Source organism: Leucoraja erinacea, chromosome 2 (genome assembly GCF_028641065.1).
Source record: "Leucoraja erinacea ecotype New England chromosome 2, Leri_hhj_1, whole genome shotgun sequence".
NCBI lineage: Eukaryota > Metazoa > Chordata > Chondrichthyes > Rajiformes > Rajidae > Leucoraja > Leucoraja erinaceus.
The window spans coordinates 40368569-40386603 of record NC_073378.1 but is presented as its reverse complement, the minus strand read 5'-3'; the positions used below and the strand labels follow the sequence as shown (position 1 = coordinate 40386603).

Below are 18035 nucleotides of genomic sequence, written 5' to 3'. Positions count from 1 at the left end.
GTTAGACTGATACATGGATAGGACAGGTTTGGAGGTATGGACCAAAAGCAGGTGGCGTAGCTGGGACATGTTGGCGGGTGTGGGCAAGTTGCACCGAAGGGCCTGTTTTCACACTGTATCACTCTATGACTACATTATACCTCCACCATGCATGAATGCTTCAAAATCAAGTGATCGAGTTTTATTGCCATATACTCAAGCATAGAAACATAGAAAATAGGTGCAGGAATAGGCCATCGGCCCTTCGAGCCAGCACTGCCATTCAATATGATCATGGCTATTCATCAAAAATCAGTACCTCTTTCCTGTTTTTTCCCCATATCCCTTGATGTCGTTAGCGCCAAGAACTAAATGTAACTCCCTCTTGAAAACATCCAGTGAATTGGCCTGCACTGCCCTCTATGGCAGAGAATTCCACTGATTCACAACTCTCTGCGTGAAGAAAGTTTGCTCTCATCTCAGTCCTAACTGGCCCCCCCTTTATTCTTAAACTGTGACCCATGGTTCTGAACGCCCCCAACATCGAGAACATTTTTCCTGCAGTTACAGTAAGTGAAAATCTAGCAGGCAAGCAGGATGCTTTCACCAACCACCCCCATTTGAAGTCCACTATCTTCCACCATATCTACCCAGTGCTTGGTACTTACTTCCAGCAGCCACTGGTTGTCCTCCAGGATGCACCGAGCCGGAGCCTAATCCATGCCAGTCACCTGGGCGAATTCGACACAGACTCTCATGGCAGCGGCGCAACGCTTCGGCGCCTCCGACGGCCCGGGACTCTTGCACTGAGGCTGCTCCATGGCCGGAGCTGCAGTGAGCGACTCTCCAGCCTGGCAAACACTCGCCAGCCCTGCACCCCGTCCGCATCTGTCCCCACCGCTGCTTCTGCTTCCAACACCCGCGGCCCATGCAGTTGATATGAGTTTTGAAATTTTTGTTGATCACAGAATTTTTCACAACAGAGCGAGAGAAATTTGTGATCAGCGTGAGAATTTGGTGAAATGCATGATTCTCATGCTCAATGCATGGGAGTTGGCAGCCCTGCCTCTCAATCCCCCTCTCCCATCCCCCCCCCCTCTCTCTCTCTCTCTACCTCTCCCCTCTCTCCTTCCCACCTCAATCTCATCCCACTCTCTCACCCTCTCTTCCACTCTCTCTCCTCTCACCCCCCTCTCCCCTCTCCCCCCTCTCCCTCTCTCCCCTTCCCTCTCTCGTCCCTCTCTCTCCCCCCTTTTCCTCCCCCTCTCTCTCTCCTCTCTCCCCCTCACCCCTCTCTCCCCTCTCTCTCTCCCCCTCTCTCTCCCCTCCTCTCTCCCCCCCCTCTCCCTTCTATCTCACCTAACTCTCTCCCCTCTCTTTCCCTCTCTATCTCTCTCTCTCGCTCACTCTGTCTACCAATCTCGCTCTTTCCCTCTCACCCTCTTTCATTGTCTCTCTCCCCCTCCTCTCTCTCCCTTCTTTCCCCTAACTCTCTCCCCCCCCCCTCTCTCTCCTCCTCTCTACGACACTCGCACTGTCCGGAGCGCTCCATGGCCAGAGCTGCAGCGAGCGACTCGCAGCGCCGGAAACACTCGACAGCGCTGCAAACTCACCAGTCCCGGCTCCCCGCATCTGTTCCCGCCGCTGGTTCTGCTTCCATCCCTCCCGCAGCCCCGGCTCTCCAACACCTGCGGACCATGCAGTTTATCCGAGTTTTGAAATTTTCGTTGATCACAAAATTTCTCACCACTGACCGTGAGAAATGTCTGATGAGCGTGAGGGCGTGAGAGTTTGCTTGAGGGCGTGAGTCTCATGCTCAAAGCGTGAGAGTTGGAAGCCCTGAATCTGTGCTGGGCAAGTCACCGGAGAGTATTTTGGGGATAAGATAGACAGAAACTGATTAGGAATAGTTATCATTGTTCTGTACGTGGGAGATTGCATCTCACGAATCTGATTGAGTTTTTTTTGAGGAAGTAACTAAAAAGGTTGATGAGGCCAAAGCCTCATCTGTATGGATTTCAGCAAGACATTTGATAAACATCGAAACAAAGGTTCCACATTGTATGTTGCTCTAGAAGGTTAGATCATATGGGATCCAGGGAGGGCTAGCCAACTGGATAGAGAATTGGCTTTATGGAAGAAGCAGAGGATGATGGTGCAAGGTTGTTTTTCAGACTGGAGACTTGTGATTAGTGGTGTGCCTCAGGGATTAATGCTTAGCCCTTTGTTGTTTATTGTGTATATCAATGATTTGGATGAGAATGTACAAGGCATGATTAGCAAGTTTTCAGATGAGACGAAAGTGGGTGGTGTCGCAGCTAGTGGATAGTTATCAAAAATTGCAGTAGGATCTTGATCAATTGAACAGGTGTTATCAGGTGAACAGATAAGTGAGAGGTGTTGCATGTGGGAAGTCCAACCAGGGCAGGACCCACAAAATGAAAGGCAGGGCTGCAGAGAGCATTGTAGAGCAAAAGGATCTAGAAGTACAGATGCATAATTCCGTGAAAGTGGCGTCACAGATAGAAAAGGTGGTCAAAAGGCTTTCGGTGTATTGGCCTTCTTCAGTCAGAGTAATGAGGATAGAAGTTGGGAGGTTATGCCAAGGCCACATTTAGAGTATTGTGTTCAATTTTGGTTACCCTGTTATAGGAAATATGTTTAACTGGAAAGGGTGCAGAGAAGATTCACGAGGACTCACAGGCCTGGGCTATAGGGAAAAGTTGAGCAGGCTAGTATTTTATTCCTTGGAGTGCAGGAGGATCAGGTTTCATGTTATCGAGGTTATAAGATCATGAGAAGAATAGATAGGGTAGATGCACAGTTGTTTACGCAGAGTAGGGGAATCAAGAACCGGAGCTCATGGACTTAAGGTGAAGGGAGAAAAATTTATTAGGAACCCAAGGGGCAACTTTGCGTTTTGCACAAAAGGTGGAGGGAATATGGAACGAGCTGCCATAGGTGGTTGAGGCAGATACTATAACTTCCTGGACAAGAACATAGGTAGGACAGGTTAAGAAGGATATGGGCCACACATGCAGGTGGGATAAGTGTAGATGGTAAGTGTAGGTCGGCGAGGACAAGTTGGGTCGAAGGGCCTGTTTTCATGCTGGATGGCTATTGGATGTTACTCCCATTATACACAAAGTTTTATTTAGATATTCCACTGTGATTTAATAACCTTGTGTAGGAAGGATCTGCAGATGCTGGTTTAAACCGAAGATAGGCACAAAATGCTGGAGTAACTCAGCAGGACTCGAGGGTCTGAAGGAGGTCTCGACCCAAAATGTCACCCATTCCTTCTCTCCAGAGATGCTGCCTGTCCCGCTGAGTTACTCCAGCATTTTTGGTCTACGGTTTAATAATCTTGCTAGGGAACCAAATCAATTTAAATAAACAAAATCTGGGTGCAAATCCTGCCCACATTCCGGACCCCTTGTGTTCTGGATTCCAATCGCAGCTCCGGCCACAAACCCAGCCCCATAGCCCAAAACGACAGCCCCATAGCCCAAACCCCAGCCCCATTGCCCTACAGACCCCTGCTTGTGCTCTTGATTCCTGGCTCAAGTTAGAGGCCAACGAGCAAGTTAGATGCTCAATCATCAGGATTTTCAAACAATTATATGCCAGATTATTAAAACTTTACTGCACTGAGACTACTTGTCATTTAGATACCAAATGTGAAAGGATACAATGCAGATTCTTAGTAATAAATTCCAAAACAAAACTGTTTGCAAACAAAGTAATGTTTATTTCAATAAGTGAGTAGTTCTTCTATTCAGGGACAGCTGTAAAATACAACCTTGATAGACAATGAAAAATTAATAAGATTGAACCTGCAGCTTGTTACATTTGAATGGAAACAACTATATTATTTGTTAAGAACATGCAAAATCTAGCCACACAAAAAATTGGGAGAAGCTTGGTTCGATGGTGCAGTGATGTTGTATGATTAACAACACTCCTTAGAAAAATTAGGCTAGATTGTTACACCAACTATAATATAATTATTTCCAGAGTTGGACCTTATTTTCAGTGGAGTGTAGTCTCACTTCACTGAAAGCAACAAACTTAATTCTTAAACAAAAAGATGGAATAAACAACAGATTTATTTTTATTTCTATTTCATTAATACTTTATTGTGAACATTTCTTAACTGCGACTATTACCTATGTAACCATTACCACAGATGTTATGGTGGTTTCAAAATTAAGCATGGTTGTATTTCATGAAACTGTCATTGTGATTTACAGAATTAATAAAAAATAGCAAGTGCCAACACAGATTGGAGCTCATTCTAGATCTTCCCTAATCTGTACAATAATGTCTTTAGGGAGCAGGATCCATTTTCTTCAACCGTTCTAAAAGTTATCATTAAAGGTTATTAAAAGTGTGTTACTCCACATACATAGAACATCACAGCAACAGACTCGCACATCTCCTTTAAACGTTCCCCCTCTCATCTTAAAGCAATGGCTTCTAGTATTAGACATTTCCATCTGGGAAAAAGATTTAAACTGTCTCCCGCATCCCCGCCTCATAATTTTAACAACTTCTATCACAATTCTCCTCAGTCTCCAATTCTCCAAATAAAAATAATCCACGTTTGTCCAACTTTCTCTAAACTAAGCAGCAACCTGGTAAACGTCTTCTGCATCATCTCTAAAGCCTTCACATCACTCCTGTAGTAGCATACACTACTCCAAATACAACCAAACTAAAGTTTTATGAAGCTTCAACATGATTTACTGACTCCTATAATCAATACCCGATGAGGCAAGTATACCATACATCTTCTCTACCATTTTATCTACTCATGTTGCTACTTCCAGGGAGCATTGCATTTGAACCCCAAGAACCCTTTGTACATCAATGCTATTTAGGGTCCTGCCATGTTGTCTAGACTTTCTCTTTATATTTGATCTTCCAAATTGCAACACCTCACACTTGATCTGCCATTTCTCTCCCATGTGTAACTGATTTATATCTTGCTCCATCCTTTGGCAATCTTCTTCACAGTCTGCAATTCCACCAATTTTGTTGTGTCATCTGCAAACTAACCAACCCATCTACAGTTTTTGTCCAAGTCATTTATATATATCACAAATAATGGAGTCCCACGCATTGATCCCTGTGGAATGCCACTGGCCACAAACAGTCATAATAACATCTTTCCAACCTCCTTCCCTCTGTGTCTGTGTAAACCAGTTTAGAAATTGAACTACCAAGTCACCATAGATATTATAGAAACATAGACATAGAAATTAGGTGCAGGAGTAGGCCATTCGGCCCTTCGAGCCTGCACCGCCATTCAATATGATCATGGCTGATCATCCAACTCAGTATCCCGTACCTGCCTTCTCTCCATACCCCCTGATCCCCTTAGCCACAAGGGCCACATCTAACTCCCTCTTAAATATAGCCAATGAACTGGCCTCAACTACCCTCTGTGGCAGAGAGTTCCAGAGATTCACCACTCTCTGCGTGAAAAAAGTTCTTCTTCTCATCTCGGTTTTTAAAGGATTTCCCCTTTATCCTTAAGCTGTGACCCCTTGTCCTGGACTTCCCTAACATCGGGAACAATCTTCCTGCATCTAGCCTGTCCAACCCCTTAAGAATTTTGTAAGTTTCTATAAGATCCCCTCTCAATCTTCTAAATTCTAGAGAGTATAAACCAAGTCTATCCAGTCTTTCTTCATAAGACAGTCCTGACATCCCAGGAATCAGTCTGGTGAACCGTCTCTGCACTCCCTCTATGGCAATAATGTCCTTCCTCAGATTTGGAGACCAAAACTGTACGCAATACTCCAGGTGTAGTCTCACCAAGACCCTGTACAACTGCAGTAGAACCTCTCTGCTCCTATACTCAAATCCTTTTGCAATGAAAGCTAACTTTAATAATTATGCATCATAATATTTTGGGTCAGCCTACCATAAGGGACTTTGTCAACTGCAATACTGACATGTTGAAAACATCTACCTATTTAATCTCAGCAACCACCTCCTCAAAAAAACTCAGTCAAGTTTGCAAGACATGATCTGCCCGCACACAGCCACACTGACTAGCCCGTTCTCTACCAAACACAAGTAAATCCTATCTCTAAGAATCATTCCCAACAGCCTCCCAAACAGTGATGGTGGCCAGTGTCCTATTATTTCCTAGATTATCCCTATTCCTTTCTTAAACAAAGGAACATCATGTCTACTTTGCAATCCAAAGGGATCTTGCTTGTGGCTAGAGAGGATATGACGATCTTTGTCAGTGTCACAACAGTCTCTTCTTTTGCCTTTCTCAATAACTTGGGATAGAACCCATCAGGTCCTGGGAACCAATCCACCATAATGGTCTTCAAGAGTCCCAACGCCACCTTCTACTTGATCGCAAAATGCACCAGCAAATTGATACACATTGACATACCTTGGTGTCTGTAGACCACTCACTTTGCAAAGCAGTATTCTTTGCAAGATTTGACAAAGAACAGGTTCGTTATCATTTGTGTGATAGTAGGCAAGCACAATGAAAAGATTCTTATTATATAATCTAGACATCAAATTAGTAAAATATTCATTATTAGTAGCCATTACAGATAGCTTGTGTCAATTTTAAAAATACGGCAAAAACAGAACAGTAGAATTTGTAACAGGGTATCTATGAGAAGTGTTCATCTTTAATAAAATGTTCATACACTGTCCACCATTAAATACAATACATATTCTCTCAATATTAAACAATACAAAGGTATACAAGGAATTGGAACTTCTAAAATGTGTTGTCATTGATTTACGACCTACTCGGGCAAAATTAACTTGGTAGTCCTTTCATAAAGTTGAATGGGTTAAATGGAAATTAATTGTTGGCAAAATCTCACATAACAGTAACACTTTCTGGAGATGCTTGAAGAACTGTTGTTGAAGAGTCATCCCTGAATTGACTCTTTTCCCAACCCTTGCGTATTTTTCTCAATCTCTTCTTAATGCACGGAAGCAGCAAAATAACTTTCCCAATGATAACGATGAACGGTAGAATTAAAGCTAGGACAAAATTTGGCGGTGTGTAAAACCTGTAGTACTGCTCCTCAAAGGCTCGTTTCCATCCATAAATCAAGACGTGAAATATGCTGATCAGGAGCGCCACAAAACCAAGTGTAGACTACAATAAAAAAGAAAGTTTATACTTAGTAACACCAATTTCCACTCTTCACTATATTATTCATTATTTTGTGCACAATTATTCCCTAAATTTAGTTGTGATTAATTAAAATCTGGATATTTTAAATTCTAACTATCAGTGATATTTCCACTCCCATTTATGACCTGCAAAAAAAGGAAACATTATTAGAAACTCTGGTCCCCAGAAATACAAGTATATTTTAAAAATCTTAAATCCATTACACTCTGTGTGAAAACATTGTCCTTCAGGTTCCTATTAAATCTTTCCCCACTTACCTTAAACCTATGTTCTCTGGAAAAACATAGAACATTGAACGGTACAGTACAGGAACAGGCCCTTTGGCCCACAATGTCTGTGATGCCAAGACTAACTCTCATCTGCCTGCACATAAACCATATACTTCCATCATGCATATCCATATGCCTATCCAAAAGTCTCTTAAATGCCACCATCAAACCTGCCTCCACCATCACCCCCAGCAGCATATTCCATGCACTCGGCAATCCCTGTGTAAAAAAAAAAATACTTGCCCGCACCTCTTTTCAACTTTGCCCATCTCATCTTAAAGCTATAGTCAAGTCAAGTCAAGAGAGTTTATTGTCATGTGTCCCAGATAGGACAATGAAATTCTTGCTTTGCTTCAGCACAACAGAATATAGTAGGCATGAATACAGAAAATATCAGTGAGTCCATATACCATTATATAAATATATACACATATCAATAAATAAACAGATAATGGTCTATTAATGTTCAGAGATTTGTTTCAGTTGAGTTAAATAGCCTGATGGCTGTGGGGAAGTGGCTATTTCTGAACCTGGACATTGCAGTCTTCAGGCTCCTGTACCTTCTACCTGAAGGGAGCGGGGAGATGAGTGTGTGGCCAGGATGGTGTGGGTCCTTGATGATGCTGCCAGCCTTTTTGAGGCAGCGACTACGATAGATCCCCTCGATGGTAGGGAGGTCAGAGCCGATGATGGAATGGGCAGTGTTTACTACTTTTTGTAGTCTTCTAGTATTTCTAGTATTTGATTTTTCCATCCTTGGAAAAAGGATCTGACCGTCTCCCCTATCTATGCCTTTTATTCATTTTATTTACGTCTATCAGGTAATCTCTTTTCTCCCCCGTAACCTCTGGCACTCAATGGAGAAAACAATCAAAATCTGTCCAACCTCCCTTGTAACTAATACCCCTTATTCCAGACCTTATTCTGGGAAATCTCCTCTGCACCCTTCGCCAGTCCTCCACACACTTCCTGGTAATCAAGGCAACGTCCAGGTAAAGTTCTTCTGCGCCCTCTCGAAAACTTCCATATACGTCTTGTATGTTTTATACAACTGCATCATGACTTACCAACTGTTGTATCCAATGCCCCAGTTATAGAGTCATAAAGTGATACAGTGTGGAAACAGGCACTTTGTCCCAACTTGCCCACACCAGCCAGCATGTCCCAGCTTGGTCCATATCCCTCCAAACCTGGCCTATCCATGTACTGTCTAACTGTTTCTTAAACATTGGGATAGTCCCAGTCTTAACTACCTCCTCTGGCAGTTGATGAAAGCAAGCAGGTCTTAGTAAGTAAGTAAGTAAGTAAGTAAGTAAGTAAGTTATATTTATATAGCACGTTTTAAATCAACTCGCGTTGAAAACAAAGTGCTTTACATCAAATAAATAATTAAGTTTCGGTACATGCATAGAAAAAAAATGTAAAAATGAAAAATGACACAACACATTAAAGAGTTCCACACAAACATCCCAAGTCTCCTTTACCACCATAGCCACTTCCAAGGAGATATGGACTTGCATCACATGACCCCTCTGTACTGCAATGCTCTGAAGGATTCAGTCATTTACTGTGCACTTTCCCCTTGTATTTGATGTCCAAAATGCACCACCTCCATGTTAAATGCGTACATATTTTTTTTAATGCTTTTAAGAATTTACATATTTGGTGCTTCCATTTTTCTCATTTTGTTGATTATAAACACAAACATTAGTAATAATGAAAAAGTTACTTATATAACTACTAAACAGCTTCGCTTCTTAATAAAGAGACAACTCACAAACTTTTGGTAGACCAGTTCAAAACTTTACTTATTATCGGCCGATGCAAGGGAGGGAGAACTCTAGTCTAAAGTGAGCAATACAAACACTTCACTGTCCTCAGCCCACTTCTTCGAACAACAGAATTACATCGTATTATATAGTGTTTTATTGTCACCTTAGCACATTCCACAAACATTAGTCATGGTCACAGGTACAGGAAAATAAAGGTTTCTACAGAATGCATCACATCAAAGACATTTTGTCATATGGTACAAGATTTTTTCATATTAAAGACTTTGGCCATTTGTTAATACCCCTCAGATGAATCTAGTTTCCTCTCTCGTCACTTCCTCCCTCATAAACATCGGACATTTGGTGCAAGGCATTTTACATATCAAAGAGATCAATCTAGCTTCTTCTCTGCTTCCTCTCTCGTCACTTGGGAGACAAATGTTATAGTATTCATTATCTCAATACACAGCAACCCGAGGCAAACCTAAACGCCTTTCTGTATTATTCTACTGGAGAAAAGCCTAATTTGAGACTAAATATAAGCTGTAAACTAGCCCAGGAACCAATATCTTCTTATATTTTTAACTTAATTCAGCCTTATCAATAACACATGATGGAAATACTCGAAGGTAGACAAAAATTACTCAAATTATTATAGTGAAAGAGAATTAACATAACAGTCTTATGAGCTTTCAGATAACCAGCCTTTCCAGTTTATGTCAGAATTGGCCAGTTCTCATGAAAGGTGATCGACCTGCAATGTAAAGTTAGCTTCTCTCTCACCGCAGATCCTGCCTGTCCTACTCCAACCGAAACATCACCTTTTCATGTTCTCCAAAGATGCTGCCTGACACGCTGAGTTAATCCAGCACTTTGAGAGTTTTTTTGCATTGTTAATCATTTGTTTGTGACCAAACACAAAGCAAGGTTTTTTGAGTCCAGACTGAGTTTTGCCAATATCTGATAATGTTCCAGCATATGAAATATGCATTTCATATTCTCTGAAAATTGCCCTGTTTAGTTACATTCTGCGAATTTCAGTGCTGATGGTTGCTTCTCCTCTACTGTGAGTAGCAGTAGCAGTTGTACAGTAGCTGATCTGCAAGTTGCACTTCATCTAACTGGAAATAAATTTAAGATACATGAATAAATGAAGTCTCCTGTTACACATACGCAGTTGACTTCAGAGCCTGAATCAATTAACTATAAACGTTGGCAATTTTGAATCAATTCCCCTATCTGATTGATGTGAAACATTTCAGCAATGCTTGGTATTGCACTGAATAGTTAAAAGGTTACGTGAATGTAGAAATTAAAAGATATTTGATTTGTTCTAAATCCGCCAAAATAATTTGAGCTAACTTGAATTTTATGAAACAGGGAGAATAATTAATTGTTGTCATCTTTAATACAGATGCCATAGGCCACATTTTGATATTTTTTAGGCTGGAAAGACATCCAAATGGGTGTGTGAGACAGGTCAGAACAGAGCAGACAATTGTGATCCAATTTAACACTAAAGTGAAGAATGATTGCTAGGCTGTATAGGATGGTAAATTCAATACGAAAGTAGCATACAGAAAGCAAAGTACAGAGAAGGAAAGAATATTAAAGTGAGAGATAAGAAGCAATATTTTGTTAAGAATTAAATCGGCTCCCCAAGAATAATTCAAAAACAATGCCCAGTAGCACTGCTGTCTCACAGTGACCCGGGTTCAATCCTTTCCTCTGGGGCTGCTGGTGTGACCTTTTGGGTTTTCCACTGATATTCCAGTTTCCTCCAAATCATAAAAGGTGTGTGGGTTGTTAGGTTAATTGACCAGTGTAAATTGACCCCAGTGAACAGGCAAATAGTAGGTATGGAGGCAATTGATAGGAATGTGGGGAGAATAATATGAAATTAGTGCAAGGTTAGCATTTCAGTGCGCAAAAGGGACCATTTCCCTGTTGTATGGTTTCTGGCACTACATTACATGTTGATCTCTCCAAGTGGACAAACATTCTTGACCTTAAAGCTCCACTCAAAGCCGCGCGGCTGAAGCTCCCAGAAGGCCGCGGCCCTTGTTCGTCCGAATGCAAGACCCGGTGGACTGCAAGGGGAAGCCACCGAGCTGGTCCTTCGTGACTGTACGCAAATCACGGCGGAATGCGGCCTGCGGGGTAAGCCACAAAACTGGCCCCTCTCGTTGACCCTGGCGGACCGTGGCCTGGAGTGGGGAAGACGTCGAGCCAGTCTCTATATGTCCCGTGTAAACGGGTGAAGGAAGCCAGAGACGATGGAAACCATCAGTGAGGTGCAAGTCCGGAAGGGGATGAGAGGGAACCATTGTCTGGCCAACCGTGCCTTCGAGGTCTGCTGCAGGAGGCAGGAGCTGCACAATGGTGGACGAGGAGAAGGATGTCGGTTCACGGGTAGACCCGCACATCCAAGGGAAGGCGATGGCTGGAGGCCTGCAGCAGCCTGGGATTGGCCTGGAACGGGCACCACTCAAGAACTGGTGCATGGACTGGACTTTGGAAATAGCGTTAAAACATGGCATCTCTTGCATGCGGGATCCGTGGACCATTTCTGTACACTTGCTAATCAGGGATGTTCTTAGGTATGCAATACTCTACTGGACTTTTTGTAAGAAAATAATTCCACTGTGTGCTCGCACTTTGCACATCTCTATAATACTAAAACTCTTCCTATTGTTTGTGTTTGTGCCGACGAATCGTCAATCTGCTTTTCCTATCTTCTTAGAAACGATAAGTCACAGCCTTCCCATTTTCACATATCCTTACTCACATTTTTCCCGTCATGGCGATAAACATCTTCCTGTCACATTCCCACCTATATTTCTGATTATATCAATCCTTTACATTTAAAAAACAGCCCCAAGAACTCACCCATTTTGGGGAAAAAAAACCCGAGTGATGTCACAATGCACTCGCAAGGCAGGACGGGACACTCTGGGAGGGAGGGGAACTCCAGCACTTGTGCGCTGGCTGCTGGCGCCCAACACCTGGTGGCGAGGGTGGTGCCGCGGGCCATGGCTAGAGCAGAGCCTGGTGCTCGAGCTGGAGTGAGAGCCAAGCCCGGGGCTAGGGATGGGGCCGTGACTGGGGCCGAGAAAGAAGCCGCTGCTGGAACCAAGGGCGAGCCTGGGTCCGAGGTCAGGGATGAGCCCGGAGATGAAGTCGGGGCCTGCAGTGGAGCCCAGGCGGCGGCCGAGCTGACGGCTGGTCTACAGCCTGGTCCGGACCGAGTACGAGAACCAGGACGAGTTCCAGGCCCTAGCGCTGCTCTACGACCTGGGTAGGTCCTGGGGAGGGAATGGGAGTGATGGGAGGAAGATGTGGGAAATGAGGAGGAGGGAGATGGGGTGGGGAGTGGGGTGGTAGAGGGAGATTGGGGGGGGGGGGGGGGGGGGTGGAGAGAGATGGGGAGGGGTGGAGGGAGATGCCCCCTCCCTATCTACCCTTACTCCCACCCTCTACCCCCTCCCTCTATACCCCCTCCTCCCCTCTACCCCCCACCCGCTCTCTCTCCACCCGTCAGTGACAGGGAAGCCATCAATTTAATGATGACTGAAAAAGGGACAAGCATTTAGTTAAAATTTACTCATGCAACAAAGCAGAGATTGAAACCATCACCACTCTAAATCATTACGAGAGCACGGACAATAAATTAATGGCTTGGCATGAAGATCAAGAGGAGAAAGAGAACCCTATCCATACAAGCTTATGATATTTTCTCCTTCATTTGTTCTATGCAGAAGAGCAAAACTTTGATCCCTTATCCATCTTTCTTTGAGTCCTTTTGGTTATTCAACCAGCAGTTGTTCTCTAGCCTGTCAGATGGCATGGGCACTGCCAGGATCTCATTGCAAGTGGATATTTATGGAATTTTAACACTATTTATTCACAGATGATGAGAGAAAAGTGGATGTAGATAGTTGGCCGTCACTCAAATGCTTCATTGATGGGAACTGCCATTAGATAGAAAGTCATTTTTAGTTTTAGTTTGGCTTAGAGATACAGCGCGGAAACAGGCCCTTTGGCCCACTGAGTCCGCACCGACCAATGATCCACACACACACCAACATTATCCTAAACACACTAGGGACAATTTACAATTATATCAAGCCAATTAACCCACAAATCATTGGAATGTTGGAGGAAACCATAGATCCCGGAGAAAACACACACAGATCACGTAGAAACTCCGTACAGACAAGCACGTTCCTTACAGACAGTCAAGATCGAACCCGGGTCTCTGGCGCTGTAAGGCAGCAACTCTACCACTGCATCCATCTTCTTTCTACAGATTAGAAACAAGGAATTGCAGATGCTAGTAAATGCCTACTATGTTCTGTGTGCTGAAGCAAAGCAATAATTTCATTGTCCTATCAGGAACACATGACAATAAACTCACTTGAACTTGAACAAAAACAGACACAAAGTGCAGGAGTAACCCAGCAGGCTAGGCAGCATATCTGGAGAGAATGGATAGATGACGTTGTGGGTTGGGACCCTTCTTCAGACTGATTGTTAGTGGGGGGGGGGGGGGGGTGTGTGGGGAGGGGGGGGAAGGGGGGGGGGGGGGGGGGGGGCAGGACTAAGCCTGGCAGGTAGTGGGTAAACAAGTGAAGGGGGGGGGGGGGTTGATTGGCAGATGATTGAAACACTTTCCCAATATTTACATCACTTACAATGTGTACCCACCCCATTCACATCTTCCAACCCTTTGCCTTTTTCACCATCTATAGAGACCAGTCTTCAGTGCACTCATCACTTCCCACCGGAACCATCCCCTCCCCTGGTACTTTACACTGTAACAAGGAGATGTAATACCTACCCTATACGTCCCCTCTTGACTCCGTCCAGAAATCCCAGCAGTCATTCCAGATGAGACAGAGGCACCTCCTCTAATCTCACCTTCTGCATCCAGTGTTCCTGATGTAGCCTCCTGTACATCAGCGAGACCAGGTATAGACCATTTCGCCAAACATTTGTGCTTGGTCCACCAAGCTTATGACCCAATGGTTTGCACATTGAATTCTTCATTTTTATGTAACTCTAAACCTTGACTCTCTCTCTCCCCCACCCCCTTTTCTTTACCCCCTCCCTTCCACCCCCCTCTCTTTTCTTTACCCCCCCCCCCCAACATTCCATCCTCCAGCTTCACATTTCACAACCCTTCAATCCTATCTCACACCTTCTGTCTTCATCTCTGGACTGTCCAACCATCTGCCCAGCAAAACTCCCCTCACCGGTATCAACCTGCCAGGCTTTATCCTCCTCCTTTCTTCCAGCTCCCCCCGCCCCTTACAATCAGTCTGAAGAAGGGTCCAGACCTAAACATAGACATATGTACGTATTAAAAGGGCTTGACCAGAAACGTACTCAATGTTCTTCAGAGATGCTGCCTGACCTGCTGAGTCACCGTAGCACTTTGTGTCTTTCTTTCTACAGAGATAATGCTGAAACAATTGCTTTAGATATTGATGAACGTAAATAGTGGAGACGTGAATGAACTCGTCTATCCTCCTCTGAAGGATAACATCATAAAATGTGGTGCATTTATATCATTACCATGTCACAATCCCCTCAATCAAAACTGATGCAAGGTCCACTCTGAACAATCTAAAACATGAAAGGACGTGCTTGTTTGGGTGTATCTGCACATGTTTTGCAGTAGCTTAATCAACACTTAATCTAGAATTAATTGATATGCAATGTCGTTTAAAATACCTCAGATACTCAAATCTCCTTTGTCCTGAAAAAGTATAAAATCAATGTAATTTAATCCAACAATAAATCTTATGAGCAAGCATGTGACCGAAGAGAATGGTTCCCCATTCCAGCATCAATTTTACACCAACACATTTAAGGCATCTACATTGCATCGTTAGGAGCAATGCTTAATTAAATTAAATTTGTCCTTTCATGATTTTTGTGAGCAGTTCTTCATAACAGTATGATCATGTGCTATGAACATCAGATTTTAGGCATCTGACCTAATAGAACAAGACAAACGCCTGTTGACAAGTCCCGGAGTGAAAACACAGCCTAATTTAATTATTCCAGGAACATTTTCAATTTGGGAAAATCCTAACTGTCATATGATTTCTACATATAAAGTTTTTTTTCTTATAAACAAACTGTTATTAGCAAGTTAATCTTTTCCAATTCTCTACAGTTTTAAAAGATCCTAGATAGTTTGTTTAGGAACTTTTTGTAGTGATGATGGCACGGGTCTTTATCGTTTAACACGAAAAAAGGTTTGATAAGCAATTTAATGCCTTTAATTTGAAAGTACACATGATACGTATGCAGCAGTTCTTCTGCAGACTTGATTTAAAGTGCAGTCAATCTGAGAAACATTTGACCAAGTTTCATTTCCTATAGTAAAGTTTTCTCCAAACTGATATGATGATGATCATTTGGCTCAATTTAGTTCCGATTCAGTTAACAAAGACTTGTTTTAAACAACTTTAAGGTTTCTCCACTACTTTACCACATTAAGTTGCAAAAAGCTCAACGTTACTTACTAAGTCCATATCCCTTATTTCTACTGTAATTTGATTCTAAATAATTCATGGGAATGAGGATATCTGTGGGCAACATTTATGGACTACCCATATTGCCCTTGCAAAGACGTGGCTGAACTATCTTCTTAAAATCTGCAGAGCTATTCATACTGTGCTCAGTCTGGCTTCTTGATGTAAAAACATTTTCCAAGTCAGGATGATATGTGACTTGGATAAGAACATTCAGACAGTGGAGAGCTTTGCTCTTGCTGCCCATGGCTACGTCAAATAATGATTTGTGGTGTTGTGGAAGAAGTCGTGGTGAGTTTCTTGATGGCATCTTGTAGATTTTTTTGCTGAGGAAATGCAAGATATCATGCTTTAATGATTATCATCCAGTGGCCTTGACATCCAACATTGTGACGTGCTATGAGAGGTTGGTTATGGCACACATTAAATCCAGCCTACCAAGCAACCTCGATCCACTACACGGATGAGGCGTTCCACACCAGGACATCTGAAATGTCCTCATTATTCAGGGAACAGGGGTTCCCCTCCTCCAGCATAAATGAGGCCCGCACCAGGGTCTCTTCCATACCCCGCAACACTGCTCTCTCTCCCCATCCCCCCACTCGCAACAAGGGCCGAGTCCCCCTAGTCCTCACCTTTCACCCCACCAGCCGTCACATACAAAAAGTAATCCTCCGTCAGTTTCGCCACCTCCAACGTGACCCCACCACTCGCCACATCTTCCCATCTCCCCCCATATCTGCCTTCCGCAAAGACCGCTCCCTCCATAACTCCCTTGTCAATTCTTCCCTTCCCTCTCGTACCACCCCCTCCCCGGGCACTTTCCCTTGCAACCGCAAGAGATGCAACACTTGTCCCTTTACCTCCCCCCTCGACTCCGTTCAAGGACCCAAGCAATCGTTCCAGGTGCGACAGAGGTTTACCTGCATCTCTTCCAACCTCATCTATTGCATCCGCTGCTCTAGATGTCAGCAGATCTATATCGGTGAGACCAAGCGGAGGTTGGGCGATCGTTTCGCCGAACACCTCCGCTCGGTCCGCAATAACCAAGCTGACCTCCCGGTGGCTCAGCACTTCAACTCCCTCTCCCACTCCGTCCTCTCTGTCCTGGGTCTCCTCCATGGCCACAGCAAGCAGCACCGGAAATTGGAGGAACAGCACCTCATATTCCGTTTGGGGAGTCTGCATCCCGGGGGCATGAACATCGAATTCTCCCAATTTTGTTAGTCCTTGCTGTCTCCTCCCCTTCCTCAGGCCCCCTGCTGTCTCCTCCCATCCCCCAGCCTTCGGGCTCCTCCTCCTTTTCCCTTTCTTGTCCCCGCCCACCCCCGCCCCCGATCAGTCTGAAGAAGGGTTTCGGCCCGAAACGTTGCCTATTTCCTTCGCTCCATAGATGCTGCTGCACCCGCTGAGTTTCTCCAGCTTTTTTGTGTAACCCTCGATCCACTACAGTTCACCTACCAAGTGCAGGCTCGGCGATCATTTCGCTGAACACCTCCGCTCAGTCTGCCTAAACCTACCTAATAGAAACACAGAAAATAGGTGCAGGAGTAGGCCACTTTAGCCACAAGGGCCACATCTAACTCCCTCTTAAATATAGCCAAAGAACTGGCCACAACTACATTCTGTGGCAGAGAATTCCATAGATTCACCACTCTCTGTGTAAAAATTGTTCTTCTCATCTCAGTCCTAAAAGATTTCCCCTTTATCCTTAAACTGTGACCCCTTGTTCTGGACTTCCCCAACATCGGGAACAATCCTCCTGCATCTAGCCTGTCCAACTCCCTAAGAATTTTGTATGTTTCTATAAGATCCCCCATCAATCTTCCCCATACAGCCATGATCCAGAAAACACGAGAATGAATGTGCTCCTAATGGTGCCTGGACAGTACAGTTTCTTGCATGCTGAAATATAATGAAAATGCTAAAAAAAGACCCTGCAGGTTAGACAGCATCTTTGTAAATACAAATAGAGTAAATGTCTCAGGTGTTTTGGAGACATTTGTTGTCAGGCACTATTTTCTTCATCCCAGTCATTCCTGGAATGTGGGCTTTTCTGGCGGGATGAGTATTATTGCAATTTATCAGCCTATGCCCAATGATGTCCAGGTCTAGTACTCTCGGTCAAAGCAGTTCTTCACTATCTGAGCAAATATGAATTTGAATTGAACATGGTGCAATCTGTGTCTGTCTACACTTCTGATCCTTGGGTGGAGGGAATATCGTTAAATCAAGCAGCTGAAAATATCTGGTGCTTGGACATTCTCCAGAAGTACTGATG

General features: G+C 43.8%; 1 protein-coding gene across 3 annotated transcripts in view; it reads right to left on the bottom strand.

The window, feature by feature from the left end:
• Positions 1–6388: 6388 nt before the first annotated feature.
• Positions 6389–18035, bottom strand: part of steap2 (STEAP family member 2, metalloreductase) — a 38744-nt gene continuing 27097 nt past the window's right edge. For all 3 annotated transcript variants that reach the window (XM_055655250.1, XM_055655258.1, XM_055655241.1), the window contains one exon: positions 6389–7129. In XM_055655250.1, the coding sequence (XP_055511225.1) occupies positions 6845–7129 (285 nt within the window). In that variant the 3' untranslated portion in view covers positions 6389–6844. The remainder of the gene's footprint in view (positions 7130–18035) is intronic.